The sequence below is a fragment of the Martes martes genome (genome assembly GCF_963455335.1).
Source record: "Martes martes genome assembly, chromosome: 3".
NCBI lineage: Eukaryota > Metazoa > Chordata > Mammalia > Carnivora > Mustelidae > Martes > Martes martes.
This window is the reverse complement of record NC_137890.1, coordinates 61,162,654-61,186,506: the sequence shown is the minus strand read 5'-3', so window position 1 is coordinate 61,186,506 and position 23,853 is coordinate 61,162,654. Positions and strand designations below refer to the sequence as shown.

The 23,853-nt window shown below is 35.4% G+C and overlaps 1 protein-coding gene across 2 annotated transcripts in view; it reads left to right on the top strand.

Annotated features, from left to right (window-relative positions):
• INTS6 (integrator complex subunit 6) overlaps positions 1–23,853 on the top strand; it is a 92,429-nt gene that overhangs the window by 63,380 nt on the left and 5,196 nt on the right. For both annotated transcript variants that reach the window (XM_080797927.1, XM_080797928.1), the window contains 11 exons: positions 475–629; positions 5,921–6,073; positions 6,201–6,333; positions 7,683–7,777; positions 10,257–10,367; positions 11,393–11,608; positions 13,733–13,859; positions 14,684–14,826; positions 15,021–15,252; positions 20,932–21,303; positions 22,342–22,435. In XM_080797927.1, the coding sequence (XP_080654053.1) occupies positions 475–629; positions 5,921–6,073; positions 6,201–6,333; positions 7,683–7,777; positions 10,257–10,367; positions 11,393–11,608; positions 13,733–13,859; positions 14,684–14,826; positions 15,021–15,252; positions 20,932–21,303; positions 22,342–22,435 (1,831 nt within the window). The remainder of the gene's footprint in view (positions 1–474; positions 630–5,920; positions 6,074–6,200; positions 6,334–7,682; positions 7,778–10,256; positions 10,368–11,392; positions 11,609–13,732; positions 13,860–14,683; positions 14,827–15,020; positions 15,253–20,931; positions 21,304–22,341; positions 22,436–23,853) is intronic.

The following is a 23,853-nucleotide window of genomic DNA, read 5'->3' as shown; positions in this document are numbered from 1 at the left end:
CGAAGGCAGTTGTCCAACCAACTGAGCCACCCAGGCGTCCCTAGTTAAAAATGATTTTAAAGAAATCTTAATTTAGCAATACTTACGTAGTATTTACTTAGCCAATGGATGATGAAGAGATTGGGTTTTTGCCCCTATCATCTAATAATAGGGAAAACATATCATTCATTAAACAAGTATCTACCATAAAGTAGGTTTTACTTATTCTGAACTGGCAAGTAAAGGATACTGTGGGACCCCCTTTCAGCTGTTGAATTCATTGTTGGAATTTATAGCCTTTACTGTTTCGTGAATTTTAATCTAGGTGTTAAGTAGTCATGATAGTAGAACCATTCAAAAGAAACAGGAAAATTCAGAATTGAGCAAGATTCATACATTTTTACTAGGTTAAGTAACAATGGATATAATTTAACTTTTTATGGGTTTTTTTCCTTAATGATACATACTTTCTTTGTCTTAATTTCTTTGCTACAGATGGGCAGCCAGATATATCAAGACCTTTTGGATCGCAGCCTTGGCATAGCTGTCACAAACTCATATATGTCAGACCAAATCCTAAAACTGGGGTTCCTATAGGTCATTGGCCTGTTCCAGAATCTTTTTGGCCAGATCAGAATTCTCCAACACTAGTAAGTACCAAAATGACCGTGACTTTGTATTAGTCACCGTTTAACTGCTTTTCATAGTAGTTTTAAGTACTGTTACTAAGGATGTGGCTAATTTACAGGAATTAGAGAGATGTTCAAAGTGCTCTGGTAAGCTATTACATGATTTAGTATACTGTATCATTCATTATGAAGTAATAGAAAAAAGGTGTTGGTTTCCTGTAGAATCTGTTTTTTTTTTTTTAAGAATTTATTTCTTTATCTGACAGAGAGAGAGATCACAAGTAGGCAGAGAGGCAGGCAGAGAGAGAGAGAGGGATAAGCAGGTTCCCTGCTGAGCAGAGAGCCCCATGCAGGGCTCGATCCCAGGACGCTGGGATCATGACCTGAGCTGAAGGCAGAGGCTTAACCCACTGAGCCACCCAGGTGCCCCCTCCTTTAGAATCTGTTAGGTTTATGTTTTTATTATTGGCATTTGGGTGCAGAATCATAATGTAAGAAGAGTTTCTCTTTGGTCTCTAAATATTAATGTAACATAAGGATTTGTCTCTAGGATACAATTTAGAATTTAAATGAAAGTTTAGAAAATAATTCCAATTGTTTATAATATTTTAGGATGTAGTCTTAGAAATTTATGTTGACTTTCATGGTTTTAGGTTATATCTAGTGTTTTCATTCTGGAAGTTTTTAAATAGAAATGACTTAATGGTCTTGTTTATATGAATTATTTTTAGAAATTGTGAGGCTTATTGAATGATCATTGTGAATTAACAGTATTCATTCTATGGTTCTTACAGTAAAGGGTAAATTCATATAAATTAATATCTAGCCAATGATATTAATATACTTTTTTCAGAATAGCTTTTTTCGTAGTATCTGAGCTTTTTTTCTAGTTTCTAGTATCTAGGGATACTTTGTGGGAGAACATGTTAGTAGTTCTTTTGCTATTACCCTTAGAAGATAATAATCACTTCAGAGATCCATGAAGCAGTTTTTTTTTTTTTTTTAAGATTTTATTTATTTATTTGATAGAGATTACAAGTAGGCAGAGAGGCAGGCAGAGAGAGGAAGGGAAGCAGGTTCCCTGCTGAGCAGAGAGGCCGATGCGGGGCTCAATCCCAGGACCCTGGGACCATGACCCGAGCCGAAGGCAGAGGCTTTTAACCCACTGAGCCACCCAGGCGCCCCCCCATGAAGCAGTTTTAATAAAGTTTCATGCAGATACGATTTTTAAATTAAACTGAAACCTTTCTGAAACTTTTTTTCATTATTATTTTTGTTAAGTTTTAATTTTAATTCCAGTAAACATATGGTATTATATTTCAGGTATAGGATATAGTGATTTAACACATCCATACAACACCCAGTGCTGATCACAAAACTGCACTCTTAATCCCCATCACCTATTTCACCCATCCCCTCACCTACCTCCCCTCTGGCCATCAGTGTGTTCTCTGTAGTTAAAGAGTGTTTCTTGTATTCTCTCTCTCATTTTCCCCTTTGTTCATTTGTTTTGTTTCTTAAATTCCACATACGGGTGAAATCATGTGGTATTTGTCTTTCTCTGAGTGACTTTGCTCAGCATTCACTCTAGCTACATCCATGTTATTCACATGGCAAGATTTCATTTTCTTTATGACTGAATAATATTCCATTATAATATACATATACCAAATCTTCTTTATCCATTCATTAATCGGTGGGCACTGGGGCTACGTCTGTATCTTGGCTATTATAAATAATGCGCTGTAAACATAGGAGTGCATGTATCCCTTAGAATTAGTGTTTTTGTGTTCTTTGGATAAATACCCATGTGATTGCTGCATGGTAGAGGAGTTCTATCTTTAACTTTTTGAGGAACCTCCATACCGTTTTCCATAGTGGCTGCACCTGTTTGCATTCCCACCTGTAGTGCATGAGTTGAAACCTATAAACCTATATTAACTCTTCAGGGCAATATTTATTTATTTGTATTCTATACATATTTCCTCTATTTATTAGGGATTTAGTGAAGTGGTACGTGAAATTAAGGCTTTATAAGAAATGTTCTTTTTTTTTTTTTTAAGATTTTTTATTTATTTGACAGAGATCACAAGTAGGCAGAGAGGCAGGCAGAGAGAGAGGAGGAAGCAGGCTCCCCGTTGAGCAGAGAGCCCGAAGCGGGGCTCGATCCCAGGACGCCGGGATCATGACCTGAGCCGAAGGCGGAGGCCTTAACCCACTGAGCCACCCAGGCGCCCCAAGAAGTGTTCTTTTATTCCTTTTCTTTTTTTATGATTGAATCATCATAGTTTTAAAATCTGGCCTTTATAGAGAAGCTCTTAATTTCTTGTCATTTTACTTTCTTTTCTGGAGCCCTTTCACCTTTTATAGAACAGATACCTTATTTATATGAAATACTGTCTTGTTGGTTGTTCATTCTGTTGTATTTTAACACCTATAGGAGGATGTGTAGTACTTGTTGAGTCCTAATAGAAAGAAATCTAAAACCAGTGTCACAAGCATTATCTGTTAATATTGGTCTAGTGGTCTATTGCAGATTGTTAGATTTTGAAGTGTGGGATTTCAGTTGGGAGAGGAAAGAGTATGAGGGCTTCAGGGTGGCTCAGTCAGTTAGGTGTCAGCTTTTGGCTTGGGTGGTGGTCCCAGGATCCTGGCATCGAGCCCCGCACACGGCTTCCTGCTTAGTGAGAAACCTGCTTCTTCCTCTCCCTGCTGCTCTCCCTGCTTGTGCTCTCTCTCTGTTTCTCTGTCAAGTAAATAAATAAATCCTAAAAAAACAAGTATGGAAGTCAAAAAGAGTAAAGTGTATTTAGAGGAATGAGAAATAGCTGAGTATAGGTGGATCATAACGTGTATGGGACATTGAAAGTATTACATAAACCAATTGGCTCATGACTTTAAATGCAAGGTTAGGGGATTTGAACTTTTCTCACTGCAGTGGGGTTCACAGAATAAGTGAAGACGTTTTTAAAAGAGTGCTGCTTTAGGAAATTTAATCCGGTTGTTTTCATCTGCAGCAGAATTAGGAGATGAGTTGGATGGTAAGCAGGTGATCTAGACAGCTATTGCTAGGATTCATGTAAGAGATTTTAAGAGAATGAATTAAGATGATCGAAGAGAGAATCATAAGAAAGAGACAATATTGGAAAGAACTGGCAAAGTTAACTGAAGGATATTAGAGGGGAAATGAAGTTTTTATAAATAGTAGTATTCAAATAAGATGTATTGATACTGAAATGAAATGTGATTTGTTAAGAGACTGGTTCTGAATTTATTAGATCATGGCTCCACCAGTTATTAGCTGTGTTTTGGTCAGCTATCTTCTCCACTCAATTTCCCATCAGTTAAATGGAGATAACCGCTATCTCATGAGATTGTTTGGGGGATTAAATGAAGTCATAAATGCAAAATTTTCTTTGCCAAGTTCTAGAAGACATTCTCTCCTGCTAGTACACATTTTCCCCCTTGGATCTCTAACTACTGCCTGTATGTATTTGGAGTACAGGGCAAGAAAGGGTGCCAGGGAGGAAATCTCTTAGATGTCTTACTTGCCAGTTCAGACTTTAAAACTTTGTTTGTTTGTAATATGGAAGGGAGAAAATAATAGAGCAGCCAGGGATAACGCAAAACCAGGGGCATGAAAAGCTGCTGTTCTACTTGGGTAACTGCAAGTGGTTTGGCATGTCTGGAGCCCAGGGTATACATGGTGTGGTGGTTGAAAGAGATAGGGACCAGATCGTCAAGGATCTTTGTATATACTTAAAGAAAAGAGTCTGGGTCCTATTTTTAGGTGATTGGTTGCTACTTTTACCAAATAATTTTAGATAGGGAAATTACATGATCATATTTATATTTTGTGGCTATGGGATTGATTGGAGGGAGCTAATTAGAGAGGTTAATTAAAAATAAGCAGTTGTACTAGTCTAGTCTGAGAAATGATGAAGGCACAAATTAGAGTACTAAGAAATAGAAGATAGAAATTTTTAGAGAGATGAGAATTTATTGACAGAAGGCAGTAACTAAATACTGAGCACCTGCCAAGTTTACGTGTTCTGCCTACTAGCTTAGAATCTGTGGGATTTTATCTGGCTTTTTGTGACAGTTCAATAATGAGGATAAGGAGGAGATATTAAGGATAACATGTAGGTTGTTTCTATTTTTAAAGATTTTATTTATTTGAGAGAGAGAGAGAGGGAGAGAGAGAGAGCGTGAATGAGCAGGGTGAAGGGCAGAGGGAGAAGCAGACTCCCTGAGCAGAGGGCTTGATGCGGGGCTCCATTCCAGGACTCTGAGATCATGACCTGAGCCTAAGGCAGATGCTTAACAGAGCCACCCAGGTGCCCCAACACCTAGGTTTTTAAAACAGGTTTTGTAGTTTGGGTGAGAAATAATGAATTGCATAATAACGTGTTGGAGGGATTTATAGAAGATTCTGGTTCTATCTAGTAGACAGTTGAAACATAAAAGAAGTGAGGGAGATTTGGTCTCAACACTGGATTTGAGAGCCACTAGGGTATAGGTAGTAATGAAGTAATAAGAGCCTTTTTTAGCAGCAAAATTTCAAATTATTTCTTCATAGCTCTTATTTCCTTCATCAGTCTTCAGTCAGTGAGATTTTTAGGAAGGAGGCTATTGGGAGGGGAGAGCTGGGAATAATTAACATGCCTTTTTTCTCCGCCTTACGTTACTGTGTTTTTTGTATCTTTAGATCAGGTTGTCCAAAGTAGTATGTATATACCACAGAAATAACCGAAGGAAAACATTAGAATTTCTATTTATGTTTATCTTTTTCTCCTATTTTTAATATTATTTTGTTATGTATTTTATTATATACCTATAAATTAACTTACAAATAATTTATAAATAAATGTATTTATGTCCTAATATATTGTGTATTCAAAAACTTTTACTAAACAAGGTATGTAATCAATTTGGAAGCTACTACTCCATTACAAGAAATTAAATTGCCACAACTGAGAACTTAGGAAGATTTCTGTATTAGTTATTTCTTAGATGTAACAATTAATGATTACTTACTTAATTCCAAAATTTTGCACTTTTCTGATAAATTTTAAGATCTAAAAAGATTTTTATTCTGTGTACATTTTAAAAATGCTTTGGCTTTTTCTTGTGAATGTAAAATTTAAGCATTACATTTTTAAGTATTTTCTTTCAGCTTTAATAGTGCTTTCAGTAGTAAACTCTTTAACTAGCAAAATCGAGGAAATGAGTAAATTCTGATAGTGAGGGATACTGAAAATTAGTTTGTTTCTTGCATTTTGTGTGAATAGTAATAAGACTTTCCCCTCCAGCCACCTCGCACGTCTCACCCGGTAGTGAAGTTTTCCTGTACGGACTGTGAACCGATGGTTATTGACAAATTGCCTTTTGACAAATACGAGTTGGAACCTTCACCACTGACTCAATTTATCTTGGAAAGGAAATCTCCTCAAACATGTTGGCAGGTGAGCCAAAAAACTATAGTGACTTAAAAGTTGAATGTTCTTTTAAAAAGTTAAATTGAATCAGTGATTTATAAAACATTTTGTAAAGGTCGTTAAATATGTTGTCTTTACCACTCCCTTTTAACAGGTATATGTGAGCAATAGTGCAAAATATAGTGAACTTGGTCATCCCTTTGGTTACTTGAAAGCCAGTACAGCACTGAACTGTGTCAACTTATTTGTGATGCCTTACAATTACCCAGTCCTTCTTCCTCTCTTAGGTAAGTATTCTTGTTCTGTTTTCTGTGGCTCAGCATACATACAAATTTTCCTCAAAACAGAGTTTGGGAACATCTCTTTGTAAGTTCTCATGTCTTGTGAAAATTAATGGAATTTTTAACTCTGAAATATTGACCCTACTATCCAAGGTGGTTTTAAAGCAACCTGTGTATGTCTGTGGTAAATTAAAAGTCATTGTCAAAACACCTTTGGTTCTATAAATTGTTGAAGATACTGTGTTTTAAATTTTAAATAGTCTAAGTTTTCTGCAAGTTAATTTCTTACATGGTTAGAATTGGTAATACAGGCTTTGTATTTGGTGAACAAGACATTTTGTAGAAGCATATATTTATAAATCTGAGTGTATTTTCTTTCCAAGAATTTACCTGTACTTTAATTTTCATTTGGCAAATATTTTTCTAAATGAATGAATTTATTCTAAAACATTGTAATAAAAGCCTAAAGTTAGTTTCTGGGGACCCTCTGGCTATAATTTTTGAGCAGTACTATTGGAGAAGACTTCTTTCCCTCCATGGAACCACATCAGATTTAAGTTACAGTCAAAATATTAGGTATATTTTATAGAAAATATTGTGCATACTTTGCTTCGGTCCTCAAATCTATTTTATGTCTAAGTGTAGATAGTGTATAGATTTTCTTGTGTATTTTCTGATTCTGCCTTTATTGTTACGTGAAATATTGTTACATGAAATACATGATTGGCATCTTTTTTTTTTTAAGATTTTATTTATTTATTTGACACAGAGAGATCACAAGTAGGCAGAGAGGCAGAGTGAGAGGGGGGAAGCAGGCTCGCTGCTGAGCAGAGAGCCCGATGTGGGGCTTGATCCCGGGACCCTGGGATCATGACTTGAGCTGAAGGCAGAGGCTTTAACCCACTGAGCCACCCAGGCGCCGGATGGGCATCTTTTTATGTTTAAAATGGTATTACTACTTAAAATGGCAGAACTAAAAATTGTGCCCCTTTTAATTTTGTTAAAAACTTGATGTCTGATGTTACTGTCTTACAAATAAGAAAGCGGACTTTAAATTTTTTTTTTTTTAAGATTTTTATTTGTTTGCCAGAGAGAGAGAGAGAGAGTACACACAAGCAGGCAGAGAGGTAGGCAGAGGCAGAGAGAGAAGCAGGCTCCCTGCCGAGCAAGGAGCCCGATGCGGGACTCGATCCCAGGAACCTGGGATCATGACCTGAGCCGAAGGCAGCGGCTTAACCAACTGAGCCACCCAGGCGCCCCAAGAAAGCGGACTTTAAAAATGAAATGTATTTGACTTAATTTTCATGTGTGAAAACAATTGATGGTGATAGTTTGTTCACATTATACATTTATAGATGACTTGTTTAAAGTACATAAAGCAAAACCAACATTGAAATGGAGACAGTCGTTTGAAAGTTATTTGAAGACAATGCCTCCCTACTATCTTGGGGTAAGAATGTTATTGTTAAAAATAGAACTTGTTATAAAATTTTACATTATGGTTATGGTTTACTGTAGGTATTAAAACTTACTTGTTGCTATTATAGAATGTACAGAATATACAAATGTTGTGAACATTGAGTGTTCAAATGACCAATGCAGATGTAATGGAAAAGAAAGGTTTCAGTGATTTGCATAATAATGACAATGATAATGATCACGATAACATATATATAATGCATACATTAGGCCTGATATTATGCTAAGCATTTTACATTTATTAACCTCATTAGTTTTTGATACAATGTTCTATTAACCTCATTTAATTTATATAGTAACCCTATGAGGTAGAAATCCTCATTTCTGTTTCACAGATGAGGAAACAAAGGTACTAACCGATTAAATAATTTGTCCAAGGCTACATAGCTAATGTGTGGGAGACTAGAATTTAATCCCAGGCAGTTTAGCTTTTAGAATAGCTCCAATTGTATTCTCTTGTTAAATTGCAGTTTTATAACTATTTTTCTTTAAGGATACAGAATAATTTTTGTTGCTTTATTCCCTGCGTCTCCAGAAACGTGTTTTTAGGTAGATAAGTATATATTTTCAGAGAATCATACATTTTTAGAACCATAACTTTGTGATTACAGTTGACCCTTGAACAACACAGGTTTGAAGTGCACGGGTTCACTTATATGTGAATTTTTTTCCGATAGATATAAAGGAAGATTTTTTTTGAGATTTTTGGCAATTTGGAAAAGTCGCAGATGAACCATATAGCCTATAAATACTAAAAAAAAAAAAATTACCAAGAAAAACCTAGGTTATTGTGAGAATATTGTATATATAATACATATTACATACAAAAATTAATGATGTTACTAGTCTTCCAGGCAATAGCAGGCTATTAATTGTTAAGTTTTGGGGGAGTCAAAAGTTGTACACAGATGTTTGATTGTGTGGGGTCGGCACTTCTAGCCCTCATGTGGTTCAGAGGTCACCTGTACTTAACACCTCATGTATCATAGTAGGTAAGACCAATAATGTATGTATTATTAAATGCATTATCTATTGTATAAAAAGTAACTTCTTAAGGAGACCAATGTTAAAAGCACTTTTAACCATTAATTTTACTTTTAGTGCGGGAATACTATAGCATTTGACAGTAACTAATCTTTCTAAATGGTCTCTACTAAAAGCATTAATTTCTTGAGCTTTGAAAATCATATTTTAGAGTTGTAAGAGATAAGTTGTGTGTCTAGCACATAGTGCCTGCTATGTAAGAGTGAAAAGGAAGGAACACGGAATATGAACTCCTCTTACATATGTTGACTCATTTACGTTTCATAGCAACCTGCAGGATTTAGGCAAAGCTACATGGATTTTAAATATCAGAGCTGGGATTTGATTGCAGTTTGACACCAGTGCTTATAAACTTTCTGATGTCAGTGAATGGCTCTCATCCTCTTCTTTTTCTTCTTTTTAATTAAAAAAATTTTTTTTAAATTTTAAAATAAAAAAAATTACTTTTTTTATTAAAAATTTATTTATTTATTTATTTGACAGAGAGAGACATAGTGAGAGAGGGAATACAAGCAGGGGGTAGTGGGAGAGGCAGAAGCAGGTTTCCCGCTAAGCAGGCAGCCTGATGCAGGGCTCCATCCTAGGACCCTGGGATCATGACCTGAGCCGAAAACAGATGTTTAACGACTGAACCACCCAAGCGACCCGGCTATCATCCTTTTCTGACTGCATCCCACTCACACATACTAGACTGTCCTGCTAGTGACATTTTTCTTAGCAAAAGTGATAGGCTGTCCTTACAGTTGAAAATTATTTTACTATACCACATCCACAGTAAGTATTAGACTTTTTTTCCTTCAGGGCTTGTTTCTATTTTTTCATTTCAGCTAATAATGATTAACACTTACTGAATGCCTGCTGTGTACCAGATTTTTCTGTATGTTGCTTTACATGTATTAATTCATTTAATCCCATGACCACCCTATGAAGTAGATACTATTGTCCTTTTCAAATGAGAAACTTTAGACCCAGAGAGGCTATATAACCTGGTCCGGGGTCACAGAGCTAGTGAATGGTTGAGCCATAACCCACACAGTTACCCAAGGTAGAAATCTTCCATTTTTCTTGTGGCCTTTTCACGTCTTAGTTTCTATCAAATCTCCCTCTGTGATGAGTCTCCTGCCCATTTCTTCCAAACTTAGTATCTCCAGTGATACTAAGGAGTCTAGGACTTTACTTTTCCTGTCCCAGGTTTTGTTAAAATGTAGCCTCTAATCCTTTTTAAGTATTTCAAGCTACCTTTTGTACCACTGGCAAACATTTTACTAAAATACAAATATGATTATGTTACTCTCTTATTGAAAAAAAAGAATTTTTTTTGAAGAAATCTTCAAAACTGATAATACATGTAGTCTTAACCTTTTTGACAAGTTTAGGATTGAGTGATGTTTTCTCTTTTCCTATAGCCTTTGAAGAAAGCTGTTAGAATGATGGGAGCACCTAACCTAATAGCAGACAGTATGGAATATGGACTTAGTTACAGTGTCATTTCATACCTCAAAAAATTGAGTCAACAGGTAATGTTAAGAAATAGAGCCATTAAGTATTTTGAATGGTTTTGGCTAAGATGCTTAACAGGCGGCCCTAATGGAATTAGGTTGTACTAATATATTATGTTTTAAAGCCACATACATCATATATTAACATAATTCAGTCTCAAGTACATGGTGTGCTATGTTTTGGAAGGTTAATTTGAAATAATAATTTCTAGTTTATGGAAATGGCTTTATTATTGTGGTCCTAGATTTTCTACCACTGAAAATTCATGTTTTCTTTTGAGAAATTTGTGTTAGAAAGTTGTTTTTCTTAGACAAAAATCAGTTTCTTTTGCTTTATGTTTTAAAACCTATAGTTCTTTTTCTTTCAAAAATGGAAGTTTCTTTTGAAGTATTTGTAAAAAACATTGTATTTTATAGTCATTTTGAATATAAATCACATTAATAGATACTCTGGTAGTCAGTCAAGCAGTATACAGTTAGACTGCCAAGATATTAACCGTATAAAATACATTATTTTTCTAGTACTTCTACCACCTGTACTTTAACTGCTCATGGAGATGTAGGTTGGATAGAGTCAAAATATTGCTACTTGCTTTCCAGTGAAAAGCTACATCATTTTTGTTATACCTATGAACATTTAGTTATGTGCTAATAATAGTGTCTTTAAATAAATACTGATGAGTTATTTTTTCTGATTTTATATGACCTCTGAATTGGAAATCCATATTTTTATTTAGGGTTCACATACATTTCATGGTTTAAATGTAGTGGGTACTAGTACATAAAAATAAATTGAAGTTGTTTTTGTTTGCCCTTCTCCGAAAGGTTATAATTGTTATGATTTAAAACTGTATAAGACATTTTTATTTAAACTCTCTTTAGTTTACCAAGAACTTGACATGACCTATGCTACTTGAGTTTGCAATTACATACATACTTTTTATAACATAAATACTTAATTTATAGAAGACCAAAACTACTAGTATTTAATTTACTAATTTAGATTATGTCAAAACTAAATCTTATTACTATTTTTACTTTAGGCCAAAATAGAATCTGATCGAGTCATCGGATCTGTAGGCAAAAAAGTAGTACAGGAAACTGGAATTAAAGTCCGAAGCCGATCACATGGCTTATCAATGGCTTATAGGAAAGATTTTCAACAGTTGCTCCAGGGGATTTCAGAGGATGTTCCTCACAGACTGCTAGACCTTAATATGAAAGAATACACTGGCTTCCAAGTTGCTTTGCTCAACAAGGTAATAGTTATGTGAATTTTTAGCACTGCTCTAGTTATATTCTGTGGTATTGTTAAATAAATCAGATTTTCCATTAATTGATAACTTAGTTTGTCCAAACTTCAGAAGTACTTCTATACCTCTGAAGAATAATGATCATTAATACTATTTTTGAATCATAGAGTTTTAGAATTAAAACATTGTGCATGCTGAATGGATGAATAGGTGGACTGATGAGTAAACCAACCCATTCATTTTATAGATGAGAAAACAAATGGGGTGCCTGGCTCACTCAGTTGGTAGAGCCTGCCCCATTTTGAGTATAAAGATTACTTAAGGAAAAAAAAAAAGGCAAGAAAGAAAACAGAGGCTTAAAGATTGCCCGAAGTTACTTAGCTAGTCTTACAGTTCGCTAAAGTTTGGTACTTATACTGATGACCTTGGGTACATAGCATGGTCCTAAAATGCTCCATGAATATTCATTATTAAAAAGATCTTCATCCCAGTAGCCTTTTTGGTAGAAAGAGATAAACTGATCTAAAATTTATATGGAAATTTTAAAGCTCCTAGAATAGCTTAAAACAGTTTTGCAAAATAATGAATTTAGAATACTTGTACAGTCTAATTTTGAAACTTACTGTAAAGTTGTAGTAATCATCAGCATGTTGTATTGTTGGTATATGGGTAAACATATAGATCAGTAGAACAGAAGAGAGTCTAGAAGTAGATACTCACACATGTAGTCAATTAATTTTTAACAGAGGTGCCAAAACAATTCAGTGGGTAAGAAGATAATCTCTTCAGACATAGTGCTGGAACAGTTGGATACCCATATTCAAAATAGTAAACTTGACCATTATCTCATATTACTTGAAGTGCTTATGGTCTTAAATGTAAGAACTAAAACTATAAACTTCTAGAAGAAAAAAGGAGAAAATCTTTATGACATTGGGTCAGGAGTCATCGAAGATTTCTCAAATACAGCACAAAAAGCACACAAAAAAACTTGATAAAGTTCATTAAAATTTAAATTTTTGTCTATAAAAGAAACTTTGTAAAATGAACAGGCAAGCTACAGCCTGGGAGAAGAGTATATATAGAACAAAGTATTTGTAGCAAAATATGTAAAGAACTACAACTTAGTGATAAAAAAATAAGCATCTGATAAAAAGTGGGCAAAATCTTTGAGCAGATACTTCACCAAATAAGATACATGAATTCAAACACACGTAAAAAGTTGCTGTATCTTAATGGCCATTAGGGAAATGCAAATTAAAACTATAATGAGATCCCACTTCCCACCCACTAGAATGGCTATATTTGATATATAACCAACAGTTCTACTCAGAGGTATCTATCTGCATGGAAGAAGTAAAGATATTTGTCCATATAAAGGCTTTGTATGCAAATGTTCATAACAGCATTATTCATAATCACCAAAAACTGAGAAGAAAACTGTTCATCCACAGGAAAATGGATAAAGATAGACTATATCCACAGAATGGACTACTACTCTGCAGTAAAAAAGAAGAGACTACTTATACATTAATAACCATAGATGAATCTCAAAGCATCATCCTTAGTTAAAAAAGCCAGATAGAAAAGATTTGATACAGCAAATCCATTTATAAAATGGAATGTAGGGTGACAGGAAGCAGATCAGTGGATGCCTAGAGATAGGAAAATTGATTGACAATAAATGGACATGAACAACTTTTCTGGGGTGATGGAAGTGTTCTTAAACTGGATTGTGGTGATGGTTTCACAATTGTAAATTTACTGACACTTGTCAAACTGTATACCTAAAATGGGTTAATTTATTGTATGTGAATTATACATCAAAGCTGTGTTTCTTGGAAATTCGTTTTATATTTACTTCCCTTAGCCAGAATATATAGCAAAATCTTGAAAGATGTAAATTTATTTGATTGAACTTAACTACCAGTTTTCTGATCTTCTGGTTCCCAAAATAATACATTAAGATTGCATCGTAATTCTTTATTATATATTATATATTATATTTTTAAAACTAATGAGACTTGTATATCTTATTTCCAAACCTATACTGCAGGCTAGAGACTTTAGTCTCTTTTAATTTTATATTTAAAAATAAAAATAAATTTGTCTTTGAATCTTTTTCAATAGGATTTGAAACCGCAGACATTTAGAAATGCATATGACATACCAAGGCGGAATCTTTTGGATCACTTAACAAGAATGAGATCTAATCTTTTGAAGAGCACCCGCAGATTTCTTAAAGGACAGGATGAAGGTTAGATCATGGTTTTAAATAATGGTATTTCTTTTGTGAATTTCTTTCTTTATGTTGAAAAAACATGGTATATTAATCTAGCTTTTAAAGAATTACTATAGTAGTATTACATTTTCTTTGTAAATTCAAACAAATGAAATAAGAACTAAGTCATCCCTGATTCTCGACATTTTTTTCTATCATTATTGTTGTCCTAGATTCTTTCTCCCGGAGGTGACAACCTTTGTTAGCAGCTTAGTTTCTCTTTAAAGACTTTTTGTTCATGCATTAACACACACACAAAATCATTTTCTTGTGATACACTGGTATCTGGTGGTTTGACTCGGTTGGTCCGTACACGTCCTGTTCCTTCAGCTGTATCCATGGCATGTACTACAAATCAAGTCAGATGAGAATTTAACTCTTGGCCATCTCTGATGTAAGCATTCCACCTATAGCTTTATATAAAAAGGTTATGTGTGATCCATCTTTATTGGAAATTTTCCTATATTTAAATTCTGCTTAATTGGAATAGAGAAGAAGAATGCCTTTTCATGGCAATGTTAACACATATTGCTTATTTTGCACACTCAAGTTAACTGCAATGTTTTTGCTTTGTTTAGAAGATAAAATCAATTCTTTTAAATTTTATTTTAAAAATTTTAAAAAGACCTCATTTTTCTCACAATATTTATAGTGACAACACATTAATTTAACATATATGGTAAGGGAATACTTCCTAGAATAACACCAGGTAGCATTCATATATAAGAGGATATTATTTGATAATTAAACAGTGTTGATTTAGTGAGGCTAACTTTCGTTGCTCTCTTCTATTTGAAAAGATCAAGTGCACAGTGTTCCTATAGCACAAATGGGGAATTACCAGGAATACCTCAAGCAAGTACCTTCTCCACTAAGAGAACTTGATCCTGATCAGCCTCGAAGGTTGCATACATTTGGCAACCCCTTTAAGCTAGATAAAAAGGTAAACTTGAAATGTTCCACTGTATAATTCATTTGTGGATTTAACAGTTCTTAATTTAACTAAAGTAAGCTACTTTTCTTGGTAGACTAATAAATATCAACATAATTATAGTTGCTCTAATGGGGATTGGAATTAGTTATACCATTTAAAGACTGTATGTAAACCGAGGGAAATTATATTCTTTTTTGTTATAGGGTATGATGATAGATGAAGCAGATGAATTTGTGGCTGGACCTCAAAATAAACATAAACGACCTGGAGAACCAAATATGCAAGGGATCCCTAAAAGACGTCGCTGTATGTCTCCACTACTAAGAGGCAGACAACAGAATCCAGTTGTGAATAATCATATTGGAGGGAAAGGACCACCTGTACCTATGACTCAAGCACAGCCAGATCTTATTAAACCCCTTCCTCTTCATAAAAGTAAGAGTTTTTACAAAAAACATTAGTGCTGCTTTTTCTCTCTTCTTGGGGAAGAGATTTTTTAATTATTGAAAATATTGAGTGTCTAGAAAAGATACTTGTTTCTTCTAAATTGGCATGTAATCATTTTATGTCTTTTTAAAGAATAGTTGTTGGATATTTCGTATATTTATTATGCTTGATTATAGCTAGCATGATCTAAATGTCATTTATAAGTCTGAAGTATTTCAGAATAACAGTATTAAAGGGAGATTATCAATACCCACAGAAAGATGGTTTTCAGTTTCAGGTTAATTCAGCCACTAATAATTATATATATATACACTTGTAAACCGTGCTAGGCATTGAGGTATAGCAGTGAATGAGACAGTAGTGATCACTGCCTTCATTGATAATGAGTAAGGAAAGACAGTCATTGAATGTTTCATTAGAAGTGTGATGCATGTTATAAAAGGGAAGTCAGATATGTTTTGGAAGCATATGGTAAAAGGATTTATCTTAGTTTGTGGGGTCAAGACCCTTTACTGAAGAAGTTGTGTTTAAGCCAACATTTGAAGGGTGAATGGGAATTGTTTCGCAAAAGCTGTGCATTTAGTAGTAGTGCTAAGCAGTTTTGCTACGTGCTACTATATGCTACAGTAGTAGTGTAAGAAGAATTTGTGCAAACGTATACACTAAAGAGAAGGGATTAAGGGAACTGAAAAAATCTTAGTATAGCAAAGGTATTGGGAATGGGATAAGGTAAGAAATTAAAGATAGGCTGAGGCCAGAACATGGGGGGCCTTGGAAGCCATTGTAAAGATTGTAGACTTTAAGGACAATGAGAATCTTTGAAAGGTTTTGAAGAGCTAGTGACCTGTACTGATTAGCATTTTATAAAGACCAGGCCAACTGTACTGTGTGAAATATTGTTAGGGAAGAACAAGAGTAGATTTAGGGGAACCCTTAGTGAATTAATGATTGCATTAATTATTGGTAGTGATCGTTTGTAGTTTATAACATCTTAACTGGAGAGAAACCAAATATTCTATACCTCCTGATGGAATTATACAGTACTACTTTTGAAGTACTCTTACCAAAAAAAAAAAAAAAAGGAGAAAGACACTGAACCTTATTAATCTGATCAAGCCTCTAGATCTAACTACCAATTTATAGAAAATACAAAGGATAGAGAAACAGATGACAAAACAGGGATATAATTAGCATAATCCGGATTGTGGAAAACTATAGGACAAAGAATATGGGGTCTGTATGTTTCCAGAAAAAAATGCATAGAAAAAAGAGAGGTTACAGAAGGATCTTACAGTGTAAATGGTAGTTAGAAGACATATAAACTAATTACAATGTACAGGGCCTGATTTGGACCCTGAAACAAATAAAATCAAAGTTTCCATACAAATAGAAAATGTGTAAGGTAATTAGATTAGGGACATTGATAGGATATTTGATGTTGTTAAATAATTATTATGGATAAACAGAAACTAGTTAGGAAACCCAGGGAAGAGCTAATGACTTGGCAGTGGAGTTTCAAGAAGAACATGTATTTGAGAAATATTTGGATGTACCAGTAAAGACTTTGTGATGACGGACCAGGTATTGGAGCCAGGGCAAGAGAGGAGTTAAGAGATGCTGGGTAGATAAGGATGAAAGAGTGGAATGGAAGGAGAGAGGATGAGTGAGTTTAGAGGCACCCACTAAATAGCCATGTGGAGATCCTTAGGTAGAAGATGGGTATTTTAGTTTAGACCTCGGAAGAAGAGACAGGGAAAAAGAGAGAGGTGCAGGAGGCAGTCTTAACCTCCTTGGAGTGAATTAAATCACACCAAGGGAAACAATGAGAAGCAGCAGCCTAGAGCAGAACTTTGAAAGTGCCAAAGTTAAGAGATATAAGGTTCAAAAAAGGAGATTAAGAAGGAAGAATCCAAGAAATAGGAGATGAGAAGAATTTGGCATCATGAAAGCTAAAGGGAAAGAGAATTGAGTGGTTAGCAGTCTCAAATACTTACATGGATTGGTCCAGAGGATTGGAAAGGTTCTGATGGCCTTTGGCCACCTTAGCAAGAGCAATTCTGATGGAGTAAAGGGGACAAAACACTGACAAAGTGGTTTGAGGAATGAAAGATGAGAAAATGGAGACAATGAATGTAAGACAACCCATTTAAGAAGTTTAGCTCTGGGGAAAATTGGACAGCTATATATATAGAAGAAGGAAACTTGACCATTCTCTTAACACCATATACAAAGATAAACTCTAAATGGATGAAAGATCTCAATGTGAGGGAGGAATCTATCAAAACCCTAGAGGAGAATAAAGGCAGTAACCTCTTTGGCATCGGCCACAGCAACTTCTTTCATGACATGTCTCCAAGGGCAAGGGAAACAAAAGCAAAAATGAACTTTTGGGACTTTATCAAGATAAAAAACTTCTGCACAGCAAAGGAAACAGTCAACAAAACTAAGAGGCAACCCACAGAATGGGAGAAGATATTTGCAAATGACATTACAAATAAAGGACTGGTATCCAAGATCTATAAAGAATTCTCAAACTCAACATCCAAAAAACAGTTGAGTCAACAAATGGGCAGAAGATACGAACAGACACTTCTCCAAAGAAGACATACAAATGGCTAACAGACACATGAAAAAATGTTCATCATTAGCCATCAGGGAAATGCAAATCAAAATCACATTGAGATACCACCAGTTAGCATGGCAAAGATTAACAAGACAGGAAACAACAAATGTTGTTGGTGAGGATACAGAGAAAGGGAATCCTCTTAACACTGTTGGTGGGAATGCAAGTTGGTGCAGCCACTCTGGAAAACAGTATGGAGGTTCCTCAAAAAGTTGTGAAATAGAGCTACCCAAGACCCAGCAATAGCACAACTGGGTATTTACCCCAAAGATACAGATGTAGTGAAAAGAAGGGGAATATGCACCCCAGTGTTCATAGTAGCAATGTCCACAATAGCCAAACTGTGAAAGGAGCCAGATGCCCTTCAACAGATGAATGGATAAAGAAGATATGGTTCATATATACAATGGAATATTACTCAGCCATCAGAAAGGATGAATACCCACCATGTGCCTCAGCATGGAGGGGATTATGCTAAGTGAAATAAGTCAAAGAAATAAAGTTCTCGTATGGTTTCACTCATATGTTCCTTATATTCCACATATGAGATGAATCAGATGAAACCATCTGATTGTAGATCAGTGACATTATATGACATTAGGAGAAGGAAGGGGAAACTGAAGGGAAGGAATCAGAGGGAGAGACGAACCATGAGAAACTAGAGACTCCAGGAAACAATCTGAGGGTTTCAGAAGGGAGAGGAATTGGGGGATGGGTTAGGCTGGTGATGAGTGTTAAGGAGGGCAGGTGTTGTAATGAGCACTGGGTGTCATACGCAAATAATGAATCATGGAACACTACATCAGAAACTAATGATGTACTGTATGGTGACTAACATAACATAAAAAAATAAATAAAATTTTTATGTATATATAGTTGCAAAAAAACAAAGAAGTTTAGCAGCATGGGGGAGATGGGAAAAGAATGATAGCTGGAAGAAGTCATGGGGTTAAAAATGGTGACTTTGCTTTGTCTTAAAGATGACAGAGTTGAGCTTGTTTAAATGCTGGTATGATGGAACGAGGAGGTAGGGGTTGAAAATGAAGACGAGAGAAATGGCACAAAATCATTGGGAAGGCAGAAGGGAATGGTCCAAAGCCCAGATGAAAGAATGTTGCTTCCACTGAAGCAGATGAGTGTGGGCACAAGTGGGAAGTAGAGAAGTTCCTATTTCATGGCTCTCCTTTTCTTTTCTCTGTGAAGTTGAAGGTGACATATACTATGGAGAGGAAAGGAGAGATTGGGAAAGTCAGAGATCTTAAGAGAGTGGAGAAGGTTAGAATGGTCTTTTGTGGGAGAGGGAGAAAAGGTTGTAATAAGACTGCTAGGTAGTGCTAAAATCCAGGGACACTTGGCTGGATGTGGTGATCACTCTGCAGAGCTGGATCGTATTTCTCCAGTGGTACTCATCATTCCAAATGCAGGTCTAGGACAAGCAGATAGAGGCATCAGGTTTGGAGTTTTGCCTGGCAGGTATCATGGGAGGACAACAGAATGAGAGAATTTAGGATGCTGATAAAAAGTAATACATTATGGGGTATAAGTTGTAAGTTGAATAGATAAGAAAAAGACATTTAGAAGGTAGGATCTGATGAATAGGAGGGAGAAAGTGGAGGAGTAGTTGGAGTAAGAGTCTGTCTGAGTTACAGAAAAACAGCAGGAGTCCTGCAAAGAGATGGCATATACTCCTCTATCCATTGATTTGTGAGGCAAATGAGATGAGAAATTAAAGAATTGAGAGGCCATGTCCTTGGCAGGTGATCTGCATAGACACTGAAGTCATATATTGTAGTACTTCCCAAACTTTAGTGTGTAATTGAATCACCAGGGGGATCTAGTTAAACTGCATATTCAAATTCCTTGTTTAGAGTGGGGCTCAAGATGAACATTTCTAATAAACTCTCTGGTGCTAATACTGCTTGTATTAGGCCATACTTTGTGTAGTAATGACCTAGGAGAATGCCCAAGGGACAGGGGGGTAGAAGGAAGTCTGAACCAAGTTGACCACAGAGGTGTGCCTTGGAGGTCAATGAAGCTAGTGATAAGGAGAGAGAGGATGAGCAGAGTGGCATAGTTGAGCCTCGAAAGAGCCAGAGTGTTATTAAGAGTGCGTGGAGAAAGGATCTTGAAGTGGCACTAGAAGGTGAAGGAGTAGGTGACTCCACATCCTTATTTTAAGTCTGTGGAGAGTATTTGAGAGAAAGTAATTTCTACTTCAGGTCTGAAAAGAAGAGCAGTGTCTTGGCCAGAGAGCTAGGTCTCGGTTAAAGCAGGAGTTGTAGAGAATATTCAGGAAAATATGCAAATCATGGGAGAGGATTTAGAGAGGAAGTCAGAAGTCTTAAGGGATTTTTGTGGGAATGAGTTTATCTTTGGACAGTAAATGAGGGAAGTAGAGGTGACTTTAGCTAGTGTCCTGGAAATTTGGTAAGTAGTCAGAGAACTTCTAATTCAGCAGCTTTCTGGAGGGGGGAGCAGAATTTGCAAGCTTTTTAAGTCTAGTAATCTGATGGGCTGCTTTGGGCACCAGGCTGTTCTGTGTTGCTCGAGTAACAGAGACTGGATGGGTGGTTATAAGAAGAGTGTACTGTAAAGTGACCTGTTTGGTGGTGTGTTCCCTGCAGAGTATTGAACAGTTTGGACTTCCTGTGTTTACTTTTGCCTCAGAATAATAGTATGTGTATAAGGCAGAGGTCGGTTGGAATGAGCTAAGGCTCTCTGTATATTTCTCTAAAGCATTAGAAATCTACTTGTTCAGTAAAATCGCCATAGAATAAAGCAGAAAACTAAAAGTTGGCTTGAAATTGTCTTTTATTTTTTTTTCCTAAGGGCAAAAGTTGTACAGAATTTGTAACTACCGTAAATGTTTCATGTTGAAATCCGCCATCTCTTTGGCAGAGCTTATTAAGAACATGTAGTATTTGTTAATTTGCATCCATCAAGGAGACTAGTTGTGATTTGTCGTAATATTATTTGTAGCTTATTTTACTGTGTTCTTTGCAATTGGCTCACATCATTTTTTTTTTTCTTATCTTTGTTTTTAGTTTCAGAGGCCACTAATGATTCGACAATAGATGATGTGGTTGAAAATCATGTTGCAGACCAACTTTCATCAGATATTACACCAAATGCTATGGATGCTGAATTTTCACCTTCTTCTCCAGCCAATTTACTGGAACGACCAACCAATCATACAGAGGCTCTTGGTCATGACCATTTAGGAACTAATGACCTCACTGTTGGTGGATTTTTAGAAAATCATGAGGAACCAAGAGATAAAGAACAGTGTCCTGAAGAGAATATACCAGCATCTTCACTCAACAAAGGAAAGAAATTGATGCATTGCAGAAGCCATGAAGAGGTCAACACTGAACTAAAAGCACAAATAATGAAAGAGATCCGAAAGCCAGGAAGAAGTATGTATAATTAGAGGCAAACCTTATATTTGATTTCTGTTTGTGCTCAGAGAAGAGTCAGATTAACTAAAAACATAGATTGATTCTAGATCAGTGACGAACAACGTATGAGATACAGATATATAAAAGATTTGGTTCTTTATTCAGCCTACAAACACTAAATATTTGCTATATCCAAAGTGTTATGGTGTAGATACGGTAAGCAGGAGGGACTGAGAGCAGAGCTTAAAGAACACACAGATAAATTGCACACAGTTCCTACCATGACAGGGACCTGGAGTCCTGAGTATTTTTCTACATAGCAGCTGCAATTAAATGTAACAGCAAACCCCAAAAGATGGAGTGAATATTAGATGACTTCAGGTCTGTGAAGTTCCTGGCATAGTATCTACTACTGCCTTTAAGGTTTAAACTATGAGAGTGGCCAGGGATATGTTTAAGCAAAAAAACCCAGAAGTTATAAAAGCTGTCTGTTACATGAATACTAAAGAACTTTGTGGGATAAAATTTCAATATTATTGGCATTCATTCAAAAGATGTTGACAGATCACCTGCTATGATGATACAGTGACCCACGGGTGGTTCAGAAGTGGGTAAGACAACCCTTGCTTATAGTCCTTGGCAGTTTTTGAAATTTTGAAAATTTGAAACTGAAATAGCACTTTTACCTGTTTCTCCCACCCCTCCATTTGCCCCTCCCTACCATGGAACTGTAGTTTAGAATTTGAATTACAAGGATGGAGGCACTTTGCTTCTTTTTCAGTGGCACTATCAGGAAGCTCTTCACTTATTTTTCTAAGCTTTGCATTTGATATCTTCATGGGAACTTTTACCAAGAACACAGCTTAACAAGTTATTTTATCTTTGCTGATATATGATGGAAATATATGTATTATAAGATTTTTAGTGGTGAAAATTTTATGTGGAATGTCTTGGTTTTGTGTAGTATATTTTGATATAGAAACTGCAGTAGAAAAATATTGAATAAGAGTGTGTAGAAAAGCCACTTAAATTTTTCTTTTTGCTTCTCATTTTAAGAATATGAAAGAATCTTCACGTTACTGAAGCATGTGCAAGGCAGTTTACAAACAAGACTAATATTTTTACAAAATGTCATTAAAGAAGCATCAAGGTAAAGAATTTATTGCACATTTTGAAATGATTATGAAATGAGTCCCCAGCATACAGTCAATATTTTAATAATACCTATTCTGTACTTGTGGTATTATGCATATATATGACACACCCATGTGTATAGAAGTTCTTCTTCTTTTTTACTTTATTGAAAGAAGTTCAATAAACTAAAAATTCCTTTTTTAGTTTATTGAAAGAAGTTCAGTAAACTAAACACAGCCACAAAATTCTTTGCCAATTTTGGACCTTTTCTCCCTATAGATTACAGATACTTGCATAATTCTCATTTATCCTACTCTGACTTTTTGGGGTCTTTGTATTTTTTAGCCTTTAAATTTTCTCCTTTGCACATTTGGATTATAGTTGATATTAATCAGTGATTAGAAATAACCTTGAAAGACAATATTTGGATGCAGTTCATTTGTACATGGGAAAATGTGTAATTAAGGGGAGCAGAGTTGGACAAATGGGCCTTATTCTGATTGCTTCAGTAGCCCAGGATTATGTACTTTAATACAAAGAATGTGGATCAAGATTATAAATGGTAACTATAAAGTGCAATTAACTGGAAATCGTAGTTGTGAGTTTAGGGAGTACAAAAAACATTTATTTTTCTTTTAATACTTCTTTAGTATTTTAAGAAAACTTAGTGTTATCTGACCTTCTAAATATACCCACCCTTTAATGGTTGCCCAGATTCTTCCATGGTACACATAAAGGTATTTTTAGATAGAGCAGTTAATTTTTTTCTTTTTTTGGAGTGGCTAGAGCATAGGCCACTTTGAAGGTTCAAGATAAGGACATAACTTTTCATGTTATTTATTTTGAATATTTAACCTATTCTTTTCTTTATGTAACATTTTATCAACTCAGACTTCATCATGGATCTAGCTTCATTCCTGGTGCTTGCCCTCTACTTCTGCCCCCTTTTAGGGAGATTGGTAATATTATGGTGGCTATGCATATGAATTTACAAATAGAAAGGAAGTGCGTATAGATTGGACAGGGAGCAGCAGCAGTATTAGTACTTATATGGGCAAATGCAATTTTAGTCTACTGTATTAGTGAAAAAAATTTCAAATTGCCCCTTGAATGTTAAATGTTTGCTATATCCTGTAGCCACAGATACCTAATTATCCTTGATTTGCTAGCTCTCAAATTTAATAGTGGAACCCAAGGGTTTTTTAATGTTACCACCCAACTATTCCTTTCTTCTTTGGTTTTGTGGGGGGTTATACTCATACTTTTTTCACATTCCTTTCAAGACATTCAACTTTAAAGAGCATCAGAAGATATGGGAGTCATTGCTTTGGGAGTCCAAATTTTGTTGGAATATTTATAACCCTTGTAAATGTTAGGGTTTTTTTGTTTCTCTTTTTGGATGTAGAACAAATAACCTGCTTCCATTATACCTGG